This window comes from Cyprinus carpio, chromosome B14, assembly GCF_018340385.1.
Source record: "Cyprinus carpio isolate SPL01 chromosome B14, ASM1834038v1, whole genome shotgun sequence".
NCBI lineage: Eukaryota > Metazoa > Chordata > Actinopteri > Cypriniformes > Cyprinidae > Cyprinus > Cyprinus carpio.
In genome coordinates, this window is record NC_056610.1 from 12,283,709 (window position 1) to 12,302,195 (window position 18,487).

General features: G+C 35.9%; 1 protein-coding gene, 1 long non-coding RNA gene and 1 pseudogene across 3 annotated transcripts; 2 read left to right on the forward strand and 1 right to left on the reverse strand.

The window, feature by feature from the left end:
* Nucleotides 1-1,260: 1,260 nt before the first annotated feature.
* Nucleotides 1,261-3,406, forward strand: LOC109102389. Of its 2 annotated transcripts, none has more exons than XR_006156428.1 (4): nt 1,261-1,464; nt 2,678-2,752; nt 2,837-2,896; nt 2,991-3,406. It is a non-coding gene; the product is annotated as an uncharacterized LOC109102389 (long non-coding RNA). The 2 variants fall into 2 exon arrangements; XR_006156429.1 differs by lacking the exon at nt 1,261-1,464 and adding an exon at nt 1,779-2,500.
* Nucleotides 3,407-3,444: 38 nt separating this feature from the next.
* LOC109102806 lies at nt 3,445-16,046 on the forward strand (annotated as a pseudogene).
* A 915-nt stretch (nt 16,047-16,961) lies between these two features.
* Nucleotides 16,962-18,111, reverse strand: LOC109102980 (protein atonal homolog 1-like). The gene has a single exon (XM_019116307.2). It carries the CDS (start codon nt 18,011-18,013, stop codon nt 17,315-17,317), a length of 699 nt encoding a protein of 232 aa, XP_018971852.1. The 5' UTR covers nt 18,014-18,111; the 3' UTR covers nt 16,962-17,314.
* Between the last annotated feature and the right edge of the window lie 376 nt (nt 18,112-18,487).

Below are 18,487 nucleotides of genomic sequence, written 5' to 3' on the forward strand. Positions count from 1 at the left end.
AAAAAACTGACAAGTATAGGCAACTACAAATTTCTCCCTTGTCCTTCAACTATGTATGGAATGCTGTTCCAAACTGACTTCCCTGACCAAAATCTTATGGTAGTGTCCCTGCTGATCCTCCCATGTGGTGGTTTGGATATAGTTCTGTGTTGTGACCACGTTCTCAATGCTGTTGTTGTGAGTTTCAGTTTGTAGTTGGTTCTCCAGCAGTGCACCCTTGTTTTGGCTGCATGATGGTATCAGACCTGAGTTTATACATCCCAGACACTTGCAGCAGTTCTGCTGGTGTAGTTTCAGTCCACTGGTGTGTAACAAGGTCAGACCTGTTTTCATTTGTTACATTTGCAATGGCATTTTATTGATTTAAAGGGGCTTTAAGATTCCCTTCAGTGGTACGGCGCTTGTAATATCTGGTGGCCCTTTCCACAGCTTTGTATGTCTGCGTCATACTGTTTTTTTTACTCATGTATCCCTGAAGCTGAGCCCCTTCTGGTAAAAATCCCAAATACAGATATGACATTTTTTGGGGGAAGTTAGGGTCTTTGGATTTATGTAGACTAAAGTCTCCTTTGAAGGATCTCTTTGAGAAATCTGTTTTGAGTTTTTGTTTTCATATTTTTCCGAAACCTTTGACTCTATCCAGGTTATATTAAACTAGAAGACATTATCTTAAACATTTGGAATGTAGATTTATACTATACCATTAATGGCCAAGTGTATGTTGGCTTTCTGTTTTATTTTGTTGTTTTTTTATTATTATTATAATTATTACTCACTTTTGATACTGTGAAAATCTTTCATGCAGAAAGATTAAAACATGACAGTTTTGAGAAAAGAAACGTGTTGTGTTTGCTTTCTAAATTTATACGTTGGTACCATGCAAATGTGGTAATATAAAAAAAAAACACATAAATGGGAATGATAAATAAGAACAAGGGTATTTCGTTTTTGTGGTTAAGGAATTATTTTTTTCCTTTTGTCTTTTTTTTTTTTTAATCTGTCATTACTTACCTTCTTAAGGAGATGTTACAATTTCTTGGAGTATGTTCACTTTCATTGCTTATTTTCTCTCTCAATACAAATGAATAGTGACTGAGCCGCATTGAGACTATTGAGCACAATCTTTTTTGCGTCTCCTAGTTTTTCTCACAGAAAGAAAGTCATACAGGTTTGCAAAAATATCATGGCGAAACATGTCAATTTTAAGGTTAAAGGGGAATTATTATTATTATTATTTTTTTTTTTACATTTTCGAAATACCTCGGTTAGTCCATTTTAGGCCACCGTAGTGTCTCGCTTCCGTTGATATTTAGCAGCGTAACATGCTAGCTAATGTATAAACAATGCTTGTTTGGGAGTAATATAACATTTATCTGACATTATTGTGCTAAATATCGTCGCTAAATTATAACCTTTAAGCTTGTAACATCGCGCATCATGGAAACGGAAAACCGACCCAAAAGGGTTGTTTTACTAATAACGTACCTTGATAAGTAACTTAAGTAGACTCGAGCAACAGATTTTTACCCCATTCACTGTATAAAACGTGCGTGCAATTAATTATATCTCGTAAAGATTTTTCTGTACAGGTTATCTGATGTATAATGACGTTTTAGAATTTTATATATTGTAATTAAATTAAAACACAAAAAATATAATAATTGTAACTAAACTAAAACATAAAATAATATAAAATCTGTATCACAACTGCAGCATAAATTAAATTTATGCTGTATGACGTGTGCAGTTTTAATTTATAAATGGCTCAAAAATAACACTTGGTGACTTTTATGTAATTGTCAGAGAAACTATTCAGAGAAGTCTGGATCAGAGGGTTCAGAAGATCCTAATTGAAGCATAAAGCATCCTAATTGCCTGTGTTTATTTGGTAAAGGGCTCACAGAGGAGGAACAGAAAGATAGTGGTGGAGAGCAGAGGGTCTGGGTCCCCGATCAAATGTCAGTCTGCTGGACTGCAGCAGTGCTGTGCTTCATTGCTTGTTTACTGTATAATGCAGCGGGTCTCAATCAGAGTGTCAACATAGGAAAATTAAGCAACCACAATTCATTTTATGATTCTAGAAGTTTCAAGAAACTTCAACAACAACAACAACAAAAAATAGTTTTTGCGAGGGAGAAATAAATATGATTTTAGTTCACATCTTGATTGTATTTTTAGCATTCAGTTAATAATTTTAATAATAATTTAAGTAAGTAAGTCATGTTGCAGCCACTTGTATGTTTGTTAAATCCACTTGGTTGAGAACCACTGGACAAATAGAGTTTGGACCGAGTCATTTCAATCTTTCTGTTGGGATATTCAGTTTTTAATATTTGTAAATTGAGCATTTTTAGTGAGTTCTCTTTAGAAATGTTTATCACATTATTAAAATGTTTTAGTTTGTCCAACCTATGTGTGAAAATCAAGGAGTCCAAATGAAATTCAAACCTGGAAGTACATAAAGATTTTTAGAAACTAGTAACAAAAGTATTTTTTTGATGTAAGTGATTAAAGTATTAAAGATTTTTGCGCACAGATTCTAGGCTACTAATCAAATAAGAAAAATTCTACCAATAGTTTTTTGTTGTTTTGTTTTGTAAATACAAAAATAATTCTTTCAGTATGTTTTTTTTTTTCATTTGTTATTTATTCTGAAATCTTGTATTAATAATTGCAGCTCGAAAGGAGTCTGCCAAGGAGAAACAGTTGAAAGAGAAAAAGAAGATTCTGGAAAGCGTGGCTGAAGGCAGAGGTAAGCGAAAACAGAATGATTTACCAATTTATTGGTTAGAAGTACTTATCTTTATAAAAAGGCATCTTTTAATATCTTTATCAGCTCTAATGTCTGTGAAAGAAATGGCCAAAGGTATCACATATGAAGACCCAATAAAACAAGGTGAGCTGCCTTTAACTTTCCATTCATTCGTCAGATAATTTGTGTTTTTTTGCAGATAATGACAACAGCAACTATCTTCTGATTTTCTCTTCAGCTGAAATGTGCTCCGTTACATTCTTGGCATGCTGGCAGCGCGGCACGAACGTGTACGGAAGAAGTACCATATCCTTGTTGAAGGTGAAGGCATTCCATCACCCATTAAGAGCTTCAGAGAGATGAAGTTTCCTCCGGGTAAGATCCACCTCACCCTGGTTTTCACACTGCCCATCATGTTTTGTCTGGAGCAGGAGAAACAGCTACCCTTCTGTAAGAGAGAGGGACCATACAGCCTCATCATCTGTCCTTCTGTAAGCCCACATCCTGTGTCATCTGCCTGAAAAATGAGAAGCCCATTACCTATATGTAACAAAAATATTTCACCATATTTCATCATACAAATCATAAGTCAAGAGGCAGACAGTACAGGCACCAGACAGCAACATAATGGTCATTTATTTATTGAGAGTCATCCTCCCAAACAGAAAAACAATCTCACTAAACACAAACACATACTCATAGAAAAGCTAATGTATACTCCTAGAGGATGAAGGGGCTCTGTGTATTGGGGGCATGTCTGTCAAAGAACAGATGGAGGTGGTAAAACAGTAACTCACATTGTTTAAAGACTTTAAATGTATACCTCATGACGTTTAAAAAGGAAAAGGTCAAAAAGATCGGGACATCATACTGGCTCTTTATTTGGATGCTGGTTGCTTTAGAAATCCCTTCTAAACTTGTGAATGATTGTGTGATTGTAGCGGGGTGCACATGATGGTGGCCACTCCAGGCAGACTGATGGACCTGCTGAACAAGCTATCTGCTATCTGGCTCTGGACAAGGCTGATAGGATGATTGACATGGGTTTTGAGGAGGACATCGGGACCATCTTCTCTTACTTTAAGGTACTCTTGTGCAATCTTGTGGTACTGTTTAGCCAAAAAAAAAACAATAACACTTATAAATAAAATAAAATCAAACCCTCACCTCACCATTTCATTCTTAAATAAAAAATATATTTATTACAAGAATAAAACAATACAATATTTAAAGAAAATTAATATTACATTTTTTTTTAATAACCAGAGTGCTTTTTTTTGCTCATTATTATGATTTGCTTTAGGGGTCAAAGACAAACGCTGCTTTTCAGTGCCACTATGCCCAAGAAGATCCAGAACTTTGCCAAAAGTGCTTTAGTGAAACCCATCACCATTAATGTGGGCAGAGCTGGAGCTGCAAGCTTGGACGTCATCCAGGTAAGACATTAAGATTCATGCAAGGCCCAGTATTATTCTTTCCTCATGTTCCTTTTGATCCTTTTAGTTGTTCTGTGAGCTTTGCCAAGGTCGATTTTTATTTATTATTTGTTTTGAGTGTTGTGAAACACACACTACTGATTTAAAAGTTTGGAGTTAGTAAGATTTTTTTTTTTGAGGAATTTGTCTGTTTCAGAAGTAACACAGAATAATAGGCACAATCTCGGATTCCACAAATAAATCCCATTATCGGAGCCAATACCCGATATGAATATCAGATCGGCGCATTCCTATTTTCAACACTGAAATTAATAAGAAATGTTTTTGTTCACCAAACCAGCATATTAGAATGTTTCTGGATCAAATCAATTACATTTTGAAATATAATAAAATAGAAAACGTTTATTTTAAATAGTAATAATATTTTATAAAGATCGCGATCTTGAATCAAACACCCTCACAATCTTCTTTCTAAATGACAATGATTCATCTGTGTCTATTAAACCTTTGACAAAGTCATATTGAAACATTCAAATATGTGTTTTTCGTGCTGCCGCTGACACAAAGAGAGCAGTTATCATGTTTGGGTATGAAACAGCTTCACAAACAGTCTTTTCAACCACACAGTATCATTTGTGACTTACAATAATTCATATTATCACAGAAGTACTGGGATAAAATTTTATAATTCAGATAAAAATGGAGCAAATCATCTTTTGAAACTAATTTTCACTTCAAATAAAGTTTGTTGATTACAATGTTGATTACATTGTTTCACCACTAGGTGACGACAAGTAACAGTTAAAAAAAATATTTGTCATTGAATCATTCATTCAAGAGATTCATTCAAAAACACTGATTCATTCAACAATTAGGTATTTATGAGTTTGTCATGAAATCATTAATTCAAACCTCTTTTTAAATAATGAATTCAAATTAATGAAACATTTTTGAATAGAATGAATCAATTCATATTTTGTCACAGCCTTTAGCAAATTCTGCATGTTATTTTGCTTAGTTCAAAATCATGGGAGAATCGCGGTTCTCAATTTATCCAGACTGTAGCAAGTTCTAGTGTATATTAGTAATTCGGAATAAAACCTTGTACTTATTTGCACATCCTGTCACTTTTAGGAAGTGGAATATGTCAAAGAGGAGGCCAAAATGGAGTGTCTCCAGAAAACCCCACCGACAGTACGTGGCTTCTTGCTCTTCTTAAACCACATCTGAGAACCCTACATAATCTCTTCGACAATCATCCTTCCTATATTGTTTTTTAGGTATTAATATTCGCTGAGAAGAAAGCAGATGTAGATGCCATAAACGAGTGTCTTCTGCTGAAAGGTGTTGGGGCGGTAGCTATTCATGGAGCAAAAGGTTTGACGACATCCATCTAAATCAGCTTTATGCATGCCACTTCCTGCAGCTACATGTGCTCTCCACCGGGTGTCAGCTTCTGCTGTGGTCTGGCTCCTATTATAGCACTGTGTGATGAGGGTGCATAAGTGTTCAGACTATGTCAGAAGATTGTCAAAGCAGCAAAGTGTATGTGGCTTCACTTGACCATGATCATGCACTAACATCTGCTGTTTCTGTTACCTTAAATATATATATAATCGTTATGAATGTTACTGTTTAGCACAAAGGTAAACAGACTAATAGAGTTCAACCACATACTTCTCAATAAACTGTACATGTGCTTTTCAGACCAAGAGGAGAGAACGAAAGCCATTGAGGCATTCAAAGAGAAAAAAAAGATGTTTTAGTGGCTACTGATGTTGCTTCGAAGGGTTTGGATTTGTGGATTTGGGTTGTGAATTATGACATGCCAGAGGAGAATGAGAACTATGGTAGGTTTGCAGATGATTGTTTTTTAGCATTATTGGTTTATTGTTAAAGCTTATTGGTTTGTATACACTACCATTCAAATGTTTGAGGTCAGTAAAATGGATGTATGTATTTATTTACACAAAAAGTGTGTTTATAATGCTACAAAAGAGTTCTGTTTCAAATAAACACTGTTGTTTTGAGCTTTCTATTCTTCAAAAATGTTAAGGAACACAACTGTGTTCAGCATTTATGGGAAGAAATGTTACTTTAGCAGCAAATTACAATGATTTCTGAAGGATCATGTGGCACTGAAGACTGGAGTAATGATGCTGAAAATTCAGATTTGCCATCACAGGAATAAAGTACATTTTAAATTATATTACAATAGAATTCACAGTTAGGGCTGTGGATTTAACACTGATTTCTCAAATCAATTTGATGTGATTTAGGATTAATTATTAATTAATTAATTAATTAAATAACTGCTGGACAGTTCGAAAAGTATGGGCATTTTAAAAAGAAATTGGCGTTTGTTTAGAGCAATGATGACATTTGACAAGTTTATACAACCACTAAACCAACTTAAATGTCATTGCAAAAATAGTTCAGAAAATAATTCTAAGAAAAACTTCTGCATAATGTATGCATGCAATATTTATTTTTACAGGCCATAGAATAGGCAGAACAGGTTGATCTGGAAAGACTGGAATTGACACAACATTTATCAACAAAGGATGTGGTAAGTTTTTTTTTTGATGTATAGATTTATCTTTGGTGTTTGTCTTTCCGTTTTAATTTCTTGTCATCTTATTGTATCTCCTTCCGAGGTTAAACTATCACACACAATAGAATATACTATATAGATTTGAAAATTGAGCATCAATATCAAAAATTTTTATAGATCTTATAGAGTCTGTACTAATGGATCTGAAAGCTCTGTTGGTTGAAGCCAAGCAGAAGGATCCTCCTGTGCTGCAGGTTCTTCTAACGGAAGATGAGATGATGATGGATATTGGAGGTACAAATTACTGTATGTACTTAGTGCTGAAACAAGCTTATGTAGCCAGTTGAGGACATGGCCAAAATTATTGCAACATTATTGCACAAGAGGCTCTGCAGTGCTCAAAAGTAGACGATATTTACTTTTTATTTTTCCATTCTAGGAGAGAGAGGCTGTACATTTTGTGGTGGTTTGGGCCACAGGATCACAGACTGTCGCAAACTGGAGGCCATGCAGGCAAAACAGGTCACCATGGATTTTTCAAGCTGTTTGCTACTTTGCCGTCAAATCTTTCCTTGAGAGAGGCTCCTGTGTCATGTCTTAACAGCATTTTGTACAAAATGTATTATTATTGGAACTGTACATTTATTCATTTCAGTCAAACTATTTCTTGTTTATTGCAAAATGCAGTCAAAAAGTTGTGTAAGAAAAAATGTGTTAAAGTTAGAGTTCTCGGTAGGTTTTGCTTCATAATAACATTGTCATGTATTAATGTAACAGCTGAATTGTTACAGTATTTGTCTGAAACCCACTCAGGCATGTTTTTGACAGTTAATTTTTCCAGTGTAAATAAATGATGGTCAGCTTATTTTAATTTATTCTTTATTTAATGATGCAAACTGCGATAAAATTCTTCTCTGGCAATGTCCTGTTTACAACCAAGCTTGGGTGATTGTTAATAAAAGAACACGTCAAGGTAAAGTTTTCAACGTTGGAGGAAATGAGTGGGGACCATTTTTAGCTGCTTGCTAGTCAATGACGTGGCCCCTTAACCTCACAGAAGCACTTGCTTAATATCAAGTTTAGCATCATACACAGTCTCTCTCTCTCTCTCTCTTGTCACCTTCTGTAGAAAATAGAGGAACTGGCGCACTTAGATGCAAACAAGCACAATGGATGTAATCTCTAAAGAAGGTCTGCTCTTTTTGCAGGGGGTCAAGTTTGGGAAGGTGAGGTTTACTGAAAAAATAATTTTACACTTAATTCAAGAGGGCACTTTTATGTATTTTTTATTTGTTATATTTAATTCTAGTAGTACTAGTACTACTATTTGATGTGCTAGTTCTTATTCTTTTTATATTAATTAATAGTATATGCTTTTATGTAATACTTATATTAATAGTATATTTTATACTGTTTCCTGCTCAACTAGTGGAGTTTATTAGTCAGGTCATGAGATCAACTTGCGCGGGAATAAAAGTCAAGTTAATTAAAATGTAAGACAAATGCAGCCATATATTTGTAGGATATTAGAATTACATTTATTTGAGATGTAAAGATTAAAGTTTACCAAGTGAGGCAAATTCTTACATTTTCCTTCATGTCGTTCAAAATCTGCATAACTTTCTTTTAAGATAAGATTAAGATATTTTAAGATATGTTTTTTTTTTTTGGTCCATGCAATGGAAGTTAATGAGCTCCAGTGTTGTTTGGTTACCAGCGTTCTCCAAAGTATCATCTTGTTTAGAACAACATGAGGCTGACAGAATTTTCATGAACTATCACTGTAATGTAATTTATTAAGGATGAAGTAATGATATTTTGGTAGGCAAAAGGTGGGTCATACCATTGATAATCACAGTTCTAACAGCATTAAAACACCCCTTTAATTATTTACAACAAGCCTTGTGAATTATAGGTGGTCAGAAATCTTCAGCTGTACATTATTAATAGAGAAGGAAAACGGCAGCTGGTTAACCACCTGAGGTGCTTCCATCTTCGTGGCAGCATTTAACGGCCATGAATCATGCATGGGAAATAAAACGAAGAACCGTTTCAGAACTTATGCTCCCTCTGGCATGTTCTCCCAAATATCTAACCGGTCTCAATGGAGGAGTACTGAACCAGAGAGTTTGATGTTAAACCCTTCCAAGTTATGCGCCGAAATAATTCATTTTGTTTAGTCGTAGCCTCAATTATAACTAATATCTCCCCTTGTTCCTGCAGAAGATATGGCGGAAAACCTGGTTGATTCTGTTCGAGCCCAGCCCTGCAGGTATCGGCCGGATGGAGCTGTATGACATGCGTGATAGAGGGGGACTGATGGGGTCCGCCATTGCAAGGCCTTCAGGGCTCAGGAAGATGGACAAACGGGTGATCCGCCTGACAGACTGTCTGAGCATCACTCCAGCCCCAGGAGAAAGCTGTCCCACAGGTTGCTCTGCCTTCTTTTTAAACACCACCTCATGCACCTACACAATCGCTGCTCCCGCCCAGGAGGACTGGATAAATGTTCTGTGCCAGCTAGCATTTCAGGTAAGGAGGTTGGGTGATGTCCTGTCAAACAAGTCAAGTCTTTAATTACAATGCGCTTTATACAAAACAGCTTCACAGTAATAAACAAGGAAATAACAGAATCAATGATACAAACATCAAATATGAGACAAATTCAAATTCTGCTGCAAAGCACCTTTACAAAGACAATAGTGTCATTATTCAGCTCAAAACATTTCAGTGTTGGTTTCAGAGATCTGTAAGTGTAAAATTCAGGAAGTTTAATTCAACTATAAGCAGCTCTACAGAAGACAGTAGTGTCCTTATTCAGATCGAATCAGTTTAATGTTGATTCAGTTCGGTATCAATGTTGCAAATTTCTTTAATTCAGTTTGAACAAATTTGATTAGGCTATAAAGCAAGACAATACAGAAGACAATAGTTTCATCATTCAGATTTATTAAAGGGGTGCTATTATGCTTTTTCACTCTTTCAACTTTTGTTAGTCTGTAATGTTGCTGTTTGAGCTTAAAAAAGATCTGCAAAGTTGCAAAGCTCAAAGTCCAGTTCAAAACGAGATATTTTATTTAACAGAAAACACTTTTCAAAAACTACAACGAACAACTCATTTGGACTACAATGCATATTTTCTTTATCGACGAATGGGACAAGACCTGGTTGAGCTGCACTAGACAGGGCAACGAGTGTTATCACTATGCCGGAGACACGCTAGCTTTCCCAAGGCAGATAAACTTAGAGTGGTTACAGGCATCTGGGTTCAAACTGATTTGATTTTGATGCAATATTTACACTGAAGCTGGCAACAGGCGGCTTTGGTAAGGGGCATGACATTTCCCGACCAGGCGCCGAGTGCTGTCAATCACAACATACACTGGCCCAGCTAACCAATCACAGCACACTTCGTATTTCAGAAGGAGGGCCATGATTTGATACAGGAACTATTCGAGCCGTTCATGCCAGACTGGGGAGAGAGGTGTTGTAATAATGTAAAATATGTGAAAAATAATGTGTTTTTCGAACAACCTAGTATGAGAACCCGTTCTAGTACACCCCCCAAAACAAAATCAAGACTTTGTAAAAGAGCATAATAGGACCCCTTTAAGTTTGAGTTTTGTTCACACCCTGTGGTTTAAGTGCAGTCAAATCAGTAATATTACTGAATATTACGTCTCTTTTAAGTCTCAACTATGTAATCCAAAGGTGGATTATGGATATGGACGAACCCATATTTGGCAGACTTTTATTTGAATCAATTTGCATTGCATTCATGGAAGACATTTAATCAATTCATGCAATTCTTGGGAATCAGAGCCATGACCTTGGCATTGCTAGGACTTTGTTCTACCATTTGAGCTACATGTGTCAAAATCAAAGTGAAACTTACACACACACACACAAGCCAGGTAAGAACAAGAATGTTGATTCAGGAACATGGATGATGGAAAAAGAAAATATTGTCCCTGTTCAATTTTGCCAAGATGTTGAATCCAGACTCTTTTAGAGATCCCATCAGTCCATTTTAATCCATTCTGATATCCAAAACCAGTCAACAGCAAGTTTGTCTGATTCCATAAACTAGTTAACACTACATTTTGTCTCATATTCAATCTGCCCAGGAAGAGCAGAAAGCAGAAGACAAAGGTATGGTGAAACAAGTTTATTGAATAATATGAGTTGCATCTTTCTCATAACATAAAAGGAACACAAAACAAGTCATAATGAAGGAAATTTTTCCACTACTAAAGTAACTAAAGTCAACATATTTATGATGAACTTGAGGTAGAGCTTCACACAACTGCTAACCTGTCACAAAGGAAGTGTTGATAACCACACCTTTGAGTCTGTGATTGCACAAGAGTGTTCATAGACTTTTTGTTTTTTCTGCAAAGAATGATATGATAAAAAAAGAGGAATTACTAACGTATACTTATTATCAACTGTCTGACATTTTTAGAGGACCCAAAGAACCGAAGATACCAAGAAAGATAAATACACGACACCGGCTGACAATGAACTCTACTCCACCTGGGGAGCAGGTGAGAATGGGCTCTGAATTACACTTCTCTGCCAGCATAGCTGATCCAGAACTACAGTAACGATTATCTGCTGTTAAACTAGGTGTTACCAAACTGTTTGTTGCAGTTGAGCAAGAGGGTGTGTCTTAATGGTGCAAATAGACATTTCCATTACGCAGTGTTTTTATTGAGGTCAGACATGTCTGTGGTCCTTTATCTACATAGATCTAAAAGAATAAGAGTACAAAATGGTCACTCTCAAACATATTTGATAAACAGTCAACTGTCAATCAATTAAAACAATTTAGTTAAATTCTTCACAAAAATGGGATATATCAATATATATATATAGTCAAAGCTTTTAGTCAGTCTACAATTAAGAAAATAAATAGGCTAGTTTCTCGATTTAGATAACTATTTCATATTGATTCAATTTATAGTGTATAGAATCAAGTTTGTGTTCAGTTTAAGTATTTGTCTTTTTCTTCCCATGGTTTTCTGTACACATACAGACAGACAACTTTGGTGTTGCATCATATTTTAAGGTTTGCTTTTTCAGCTTCTGTATTTTAATCTTATGTAGAAGAAAGTGGTTTGAGGGTTTATCTTCTTCCTCACAGAAAAATATTAGGTAGCGCATACTTAATTTTTAATTTTCTTAGTATTACAATGCTCACCCAGCAGTTTTAAATAACAGATGCTTTTTTTGCAAAGGTCCTTTTTTAGTAAATGATTAGAGGTTGAGTTTTAGAGAAACCGTTCATTCTCAAGCTGATTTGTAACACAGATAACGGTAATGCTTTTGGAACACAAAATAACTTGGGAAATTCCCATTTAAAATCATTCCGGTAGGTCACTGTATAAGAACATAAATTTGTTCTTATCTGAAATGTGTTTTTGAGCCACACATGTACTGCTGTGAGGCAATAAATGTGTGTGTGCATAAAAGTATTCAAGGTTTTAGGAAGTAAGGTCCCTTGGTACATTTAGTGCACCTTAATTAGTAGATAAACAGTTGTTAATAGTTTTATTTGTAATAAAATGAAAAACTCTATATAGACTTGGAGTTAAAAGACTTCGGTATTCATACATAGCATATATAAATATTAATATGTATGTGGTGAATATGTTACTAGAACCAAACTTGGACTGCAGATTAAAAATTATAAATACTTTATAATTGTTGAAGTGTTCAGTTTACAGAGTTGGGTATAATGCACAGAAACAGTAAAGTAATGCGTTTTTATATTTTAAATTTATGTAATTTGATTAGAGCTACTTATGTCAATAAAATTGTTACTTTTAAGTTACAAATGTAGTGTTAAAAATTTTTAACTAAAAAAAAAATCATGTTTCAGTATGCCCTTTAATAAATCACCAGGCAATGTGAGCTAAAATGCAGATGAGTTCTACAACATTTAGATGCAATGAAAGGTTGTATTTCATTTCAATCATATTTCAAAATGTTGCACTCGACATATTTTAGTCTGGCATTATAGTTTGGGAAAAGTTAAACAAGTGAATGTGTACAAGTTTATGTCACAGTAACACTAATAACTACAAATAAATGACTCATCAGAATGAGATCATCTGCTGCATTAAGCCACGTCGGCATCAAAATTGCTTATTTCTTAAGAAGCGGATCTTCTTTCAAAAACGAAAAATAGCAAGATATATATATAAATATATATATATATATATATATATATATTAATATATATATATATATTATATATATATATTTATTTATTTATTTATTTATTGTTTATTATTTATTTTATAAAAAATAAAAAAGGTATCATTTAGGTTTGATAACTTGAAAAGTAAACTTGAAAGTAACTTGAAAGTAAAGTAGTTAGTAATCTGATTACTTTGCAGTAATCATTAATGTAATCAAATTACAATTTTAAAGAAGTAATTAGTAATTTGTAGTGGATTACTTTTTTAAGGAACATTCCCAATACTGTCAGTTTACTAGGCTGATTGTTAATAGACTTTTTAGTCTATAAATAAGAAAATAAATAATTTCTCAGTTCAGATCAATATTTCATGCCTATGTACTGTGCTTATTTATTTAGTAAGTAGTATACTTTGTAAGTAATAAAACATAGTTTAGCCAGAATTTTTATTTATTTATTTTTTTTTTGGGGGGGGGGGGGGGGTGGGTGGGCTCTTATAATGATGCAATAAATGTTAAGATGTTTTGAGGAAAAATGGATATACAGCCTTATTTATTTTATTTATTTATATTTTTAATATTCTAATATTCAAGAGTCAAGATTGTTTCTAGACCAACCATTCGTGTAATCAGTTTCACTGCTTCATAATTTTTGGCCACCGCTGTAAAATACATTTTATTCTGTCTTCATTTTAAATTCAAGAGGTCTGACCTCAACGATTGAGGGGTTTTGTCCAGAGAGACTTCGTTTTTATGTTTTTATGAATTCCACCCCACAGGCCAGTTCCAGGTGACAGTGCAGAACACAGATGCGTCTCAAAGGTGCAGGATGTCTGGGTCATACCTGCTGTCTTCTGAGAAAGAGGCTATTTGTCTGCTGGACCTTAAGACTGGACAAGCCATCTACCATTGGCCCTACAAGCTCCTCAGGAGATTTGGCCAAATCAAGGTGCTTCATTAAAAATAAAAAATATGCAACCCTCTGACTCAACATGTTTGCTTATATAAACTCAATTAATGTAAAACTATATATACACACTACTATTCAAAATTTGGAATAGATTTATTTTTATGTCTCTTGTAATGACCAAAGCTGCATGCTAATTACCTGAAAAAATACAGTAAACCCGTAATCTAAATATTACTAATATTTGAATATATTTTAAAATGTAAAATTTATTCCTGTGATTTTCAGCAGCAATTACTCTAGTTTTCAGTTTCATAATCATTCTAAATATGCAGATTTGCTGCTTAAGAAACATTTATTAGTAGAAGTAGTATCAGTGTAGAAAACAGCAGCGAAGCATTTTTTTAAGGATTTTTTGATGAATCGAAAGTTAAAAAGAACAGAATTTATTTGAAACTGAACATTTTTGTAACAGTTTTGATCAGTTAAATATGTCCTTCCTGAATAAAAGTATTAATTAAAAAAAAAAAATATAATAATTCTTAGTCAACACAAATGTTTGAATGGTAGTGTGTATATGTTTGTTGTAAAATAGCATGTGTTGGATTTTTAATTTTTAAAAATACTTATTTTTTCCCCCTTTGATTCTTTTAAACATTAGTTCACATTTGCTCTATTTATTCAATATTTATTGTTTTTTTCAGGGGGGAATTATGTTTGAGGCAGGTCGTCGCTGTCACACTGGGGAGGGTCAGTTCATTTTCTTGTCAAAACAGGGGGCGCAAATAAAGAGGGCCATTGAGGAGGCCATCATGCACCAGAGTGTCCAAGAACTGCTGGCACAAGCCACCGCTCTTCCACAAGAGATGGCCCCCAAGCCCCCCTCGCCTAAAACCAAACCAAAGAGCAGGCCTAAGGTGAAAAATCTTCCTCCAATCAGTATGAATCAAGATCGACCGCGCCCAGCATTGCAATGCAAACAAGGCCAGCAAATACACAAAGACACTGAGGAGGCACTTGCACACCAGAGTCTCCAAGAGCTGCTGCCACCATCCATACCCCTTCCACCATCCATTCCACCCCCACCGCCTTTACCAAAACCCAAAACACAGGGCAGGGACAAAACTAAGATCAATAAGCAACCTCAAGGCAATAAGAATCAGGAAAGACCTTGCCCACCTACACTGAAAAAACCTGGGCAGCCAATACACAAGATCATTGAAGGGGTTCTCACCCACCAGAATGTCCAAAAGGGATCATCCACTCCTCCTCAAAAAGCCACTCCTCCACCACCACCACCACCACCACCCTTGGCTAAAAACAAACCACAGGACAGGCCTAATGTTAAAAAGCCTCCTCCAGTCAAGACAAATCAAGATAGACCCTGTCCAGCAGTACCACGCAAATACATCTCCTTACCAGATCCACCACCCTGCGTCGAAAGCCCTGTAAGTAGCCCAGATGAAGTTTTGTATTCAGTGGTTTTTCCTCAACCAATGCCAAGATCAAAAATGAATCTCCCAAAAGTTCCAACCCCTCCCAGTCTGCCACCAAACACGGATTCAGATGTAACCGTGGAGAAAGAGGAGTTGAAATCACCACAAGAACCTTCTGAGGACAAAAATGAAGAAGCTCCCTACACTAACTGGACCGCGAAGACAACTGCCGAGGAGGATCAACCAGATATCCGGGACCTTTATAGCACAGTGAATTTTGCAGCTAAACGTAAGAACAAACAGACTGAGGACAGTGATGATCAAGAGCAGCCTTCAACTGAACAACAAACTCCTGTTATCACTTCCAGTGAAATCCCCGTCGACTTCAAAGAGACCCTTTCTAGCATTCTGTTTAAAGATCTGTCTAAAATTCCACCCCCATTTCCGCCCAGGTCACATGGAGGAAGTAGTGATCAGTTAGATCGAATAGATGAGCAGATGACTGATTGAGGTTTTTATTGTCTACAGTTGAGGTCAGTGTCATTGCTAGCCTGATTAATGTAAGTGATATGCGTTATAGTGTGCTATAAGTTTTTAACATGAAACTTTTAATAATAATGCACAGAATATGTACTGAGATTAAAAAATAAGGAAAATGTATGTTTTGAATGTAAACGATCTCTATTGAAAATGTTTTGTAAGATATATTGTAAAAGTGTGTATATTTCACCAATATATCACAAGTTATTTAAAACAGTTTGGTTGTGACTTGGTCTCTGGTATGAAACATCAGCTCAAGCTCTAATTTCAAAGTTAGTGCTGTTTTGTTGACCGTATCTTTTAACAAATTCTTTAAGGTAAAGGACAAGTTCATCCCAAAAGTTGATGATCCCCACTGAATTTAATAGTTTTTTGTTGTTGTTTTCACACCGGGGACCAGCAGTGGTTTGGTTACCCACATTCTCCAAAATGTCGTATTTTATGTTCAAAACAAAAACAACTCATACAGGTTTGGAACTTCAGGGTGAGTAAATGATGATTAAAATAATTTTCATTTCATTTTATCCAGTGCAATCCAATTTGAACCTCTTTCCTGCCTTCAGACCCTGACTACAGCATGAGCCAATAGAATTTGATTGCAGACCCTGAATGAGCATCTCATTGGTTAGAGTAGATTACTTAACGAACTTTTGTGCTGACCGATTGAACGACAGTCATATGAGTCAGTCTAATACAAAACAATTGAAGATTTGTAACTCATTAGACTATTTATTGCTTTTAATGTTCAACAAAATTCATCCATACCATCCAAAATGGAGGAAAAAATGATGAATTTGCTTTGTTTTTATTTGTGGAGAACTCGTATGATGTAAACACGTGTCAGCCCTGAACGACTCTTTTGAGCGAATCCGCTGAGTGAATGATTTAAATGACTCCTTCAGCTCGTAAAAATACGCTTTCTTTGTAGCCACGCCACCTTGCGTAACTATGCAACTTAAAGAGAAAAAGACCTGTCTGAATAAATCTTTTTCAGGTAAACGGTTTCAAAAGATAGTAGTGATGTCAGTGAAATTTGATACCTTGGATATGAAAAAAAAAATAATAATAACTGCACTAAACACTTGCGGTTGATTGTTATAATGAACGTATGAATTGAAGCAATTCGAATAAATATACGAAAAGAAAATCTTTATTAAACTTTTGAGGTATAACAAAAAATCACAAAGATACATAAATAACATTTTTGTCATTACTGATGGAGGTTTTGTACATGTGAAGTGGAAAAAAATCCAAATGTAGATGTCATAAAGTGCAACTATAGGGCTTGTATAGATGTTTTCATTTCTTCTTCCCTTTCTTGTGAGTTTTCAGTAGTTTTGTCAATCAAGTAATGAAGCGTTGTCTAGAACTAACCATCATCCACAGGGCCTATCTATTTGGTTCTTTCAGTGTCTACTAAAACACAGACAAATAAATTATGATTGATCAGAGTGCCACAGTCTCTAAGTCGATCCAGCAAAGCCATCAGCGTCCTGCAGTCTGTCCTTCTTCCATGTCGCTGAAATGGGACGATTCGCCATCACTCGCATTGGACGTGACATCATTTTTCTCGGGAACAAAATTAGAAGAAGGTGCGTCCATTGCGTAAGGGATGCTGGTCCTCAGAGTCTGAGCTGAACTCCTGGGCCCATGGTTACCATGGTTACCAGACGCGCCGCATCCGTCCCGCAGATCAATGCACTCCGACTGCACGACACCTTCCAGCAGCTCGGACAGTTCTGTGATGTAAATCTGCGCCATCTGTAGGGTGTCATATTTAGACAGTTTTTTCTCGTTTTCCAAAGAAGGAATGACGCTCCTCAGTTTGTCAAATGCTCGGTTCAATCCGTGCATCCGCCGCCTCTCTCTGGCATTAGCGGCCACACGTCTGTGTCTCTGAGGTCCGGTGGGATTATGTTTGGACCCACCGTGTGCTTTAGATCCTCCCAGATCAGATTCCGCTGTCAAAGGACTGCTAGCTCCAGACATGTACTTGTCTATGGCGGCATCCACCGACGTGTGTGCGTAGTGGTCACCCGAGGGTGAGTACGCGGGGGACGCGGAGGTCATCCAGGCCCGTGGGTCACTGCGGGTCAACCTCGAATGTTCAGAGAGGGTAAACTCCTCCGGTCGTTCGCGAAATTTTCCATCTGACCAATGCAAAAGTTTGGCTTTTGCTGTCATTTCCAGTATAATGTGCTAAAATAAAGTGGAGAAAACTGAACTCGAGCCGAATGTCTTGGGTGGTTAACTTTAACTTCAGACAGGATGCCTTATAGTGGCATCACCTCCTCTCTCTCCTCCCCTCAGTGCTCCTGATGAGTGCTCACAGCCAATAGAAAAGCTCCTCAAACTTCCATAGAATAAAGAGTTGTTTTCCCCCCTCACATGTCAATTCTCCTGGAGTGATGGAAGATCTTTCCCAAAGAATGATCACAACACAGATTAGAATTGACCCAACTGGCTTACATTTACATAAATGTCTGCTGATACGTGAATTAAAATACAGGCTACAATTATATATTAAAAAAAAAATAAACAAAACCTATATTTAACTTATACCCTAAACCAACAGCAGCATAATCATATATTTCTAATTCTTAATTCATAAATCATATACATAATTCATCTTCACGAATATAAATTAGCCTAACAAAA

Bases quoted from the DNA above. Each gene is read 5' to 3' on its own strand.
- LOC109102980 (XM_019116307.2), bottom strand. From the start codon at position 18,013: ATGACAGCAAAAGCCAAACTTTTGCATTGGTCAGATGGAAAATTTCGC.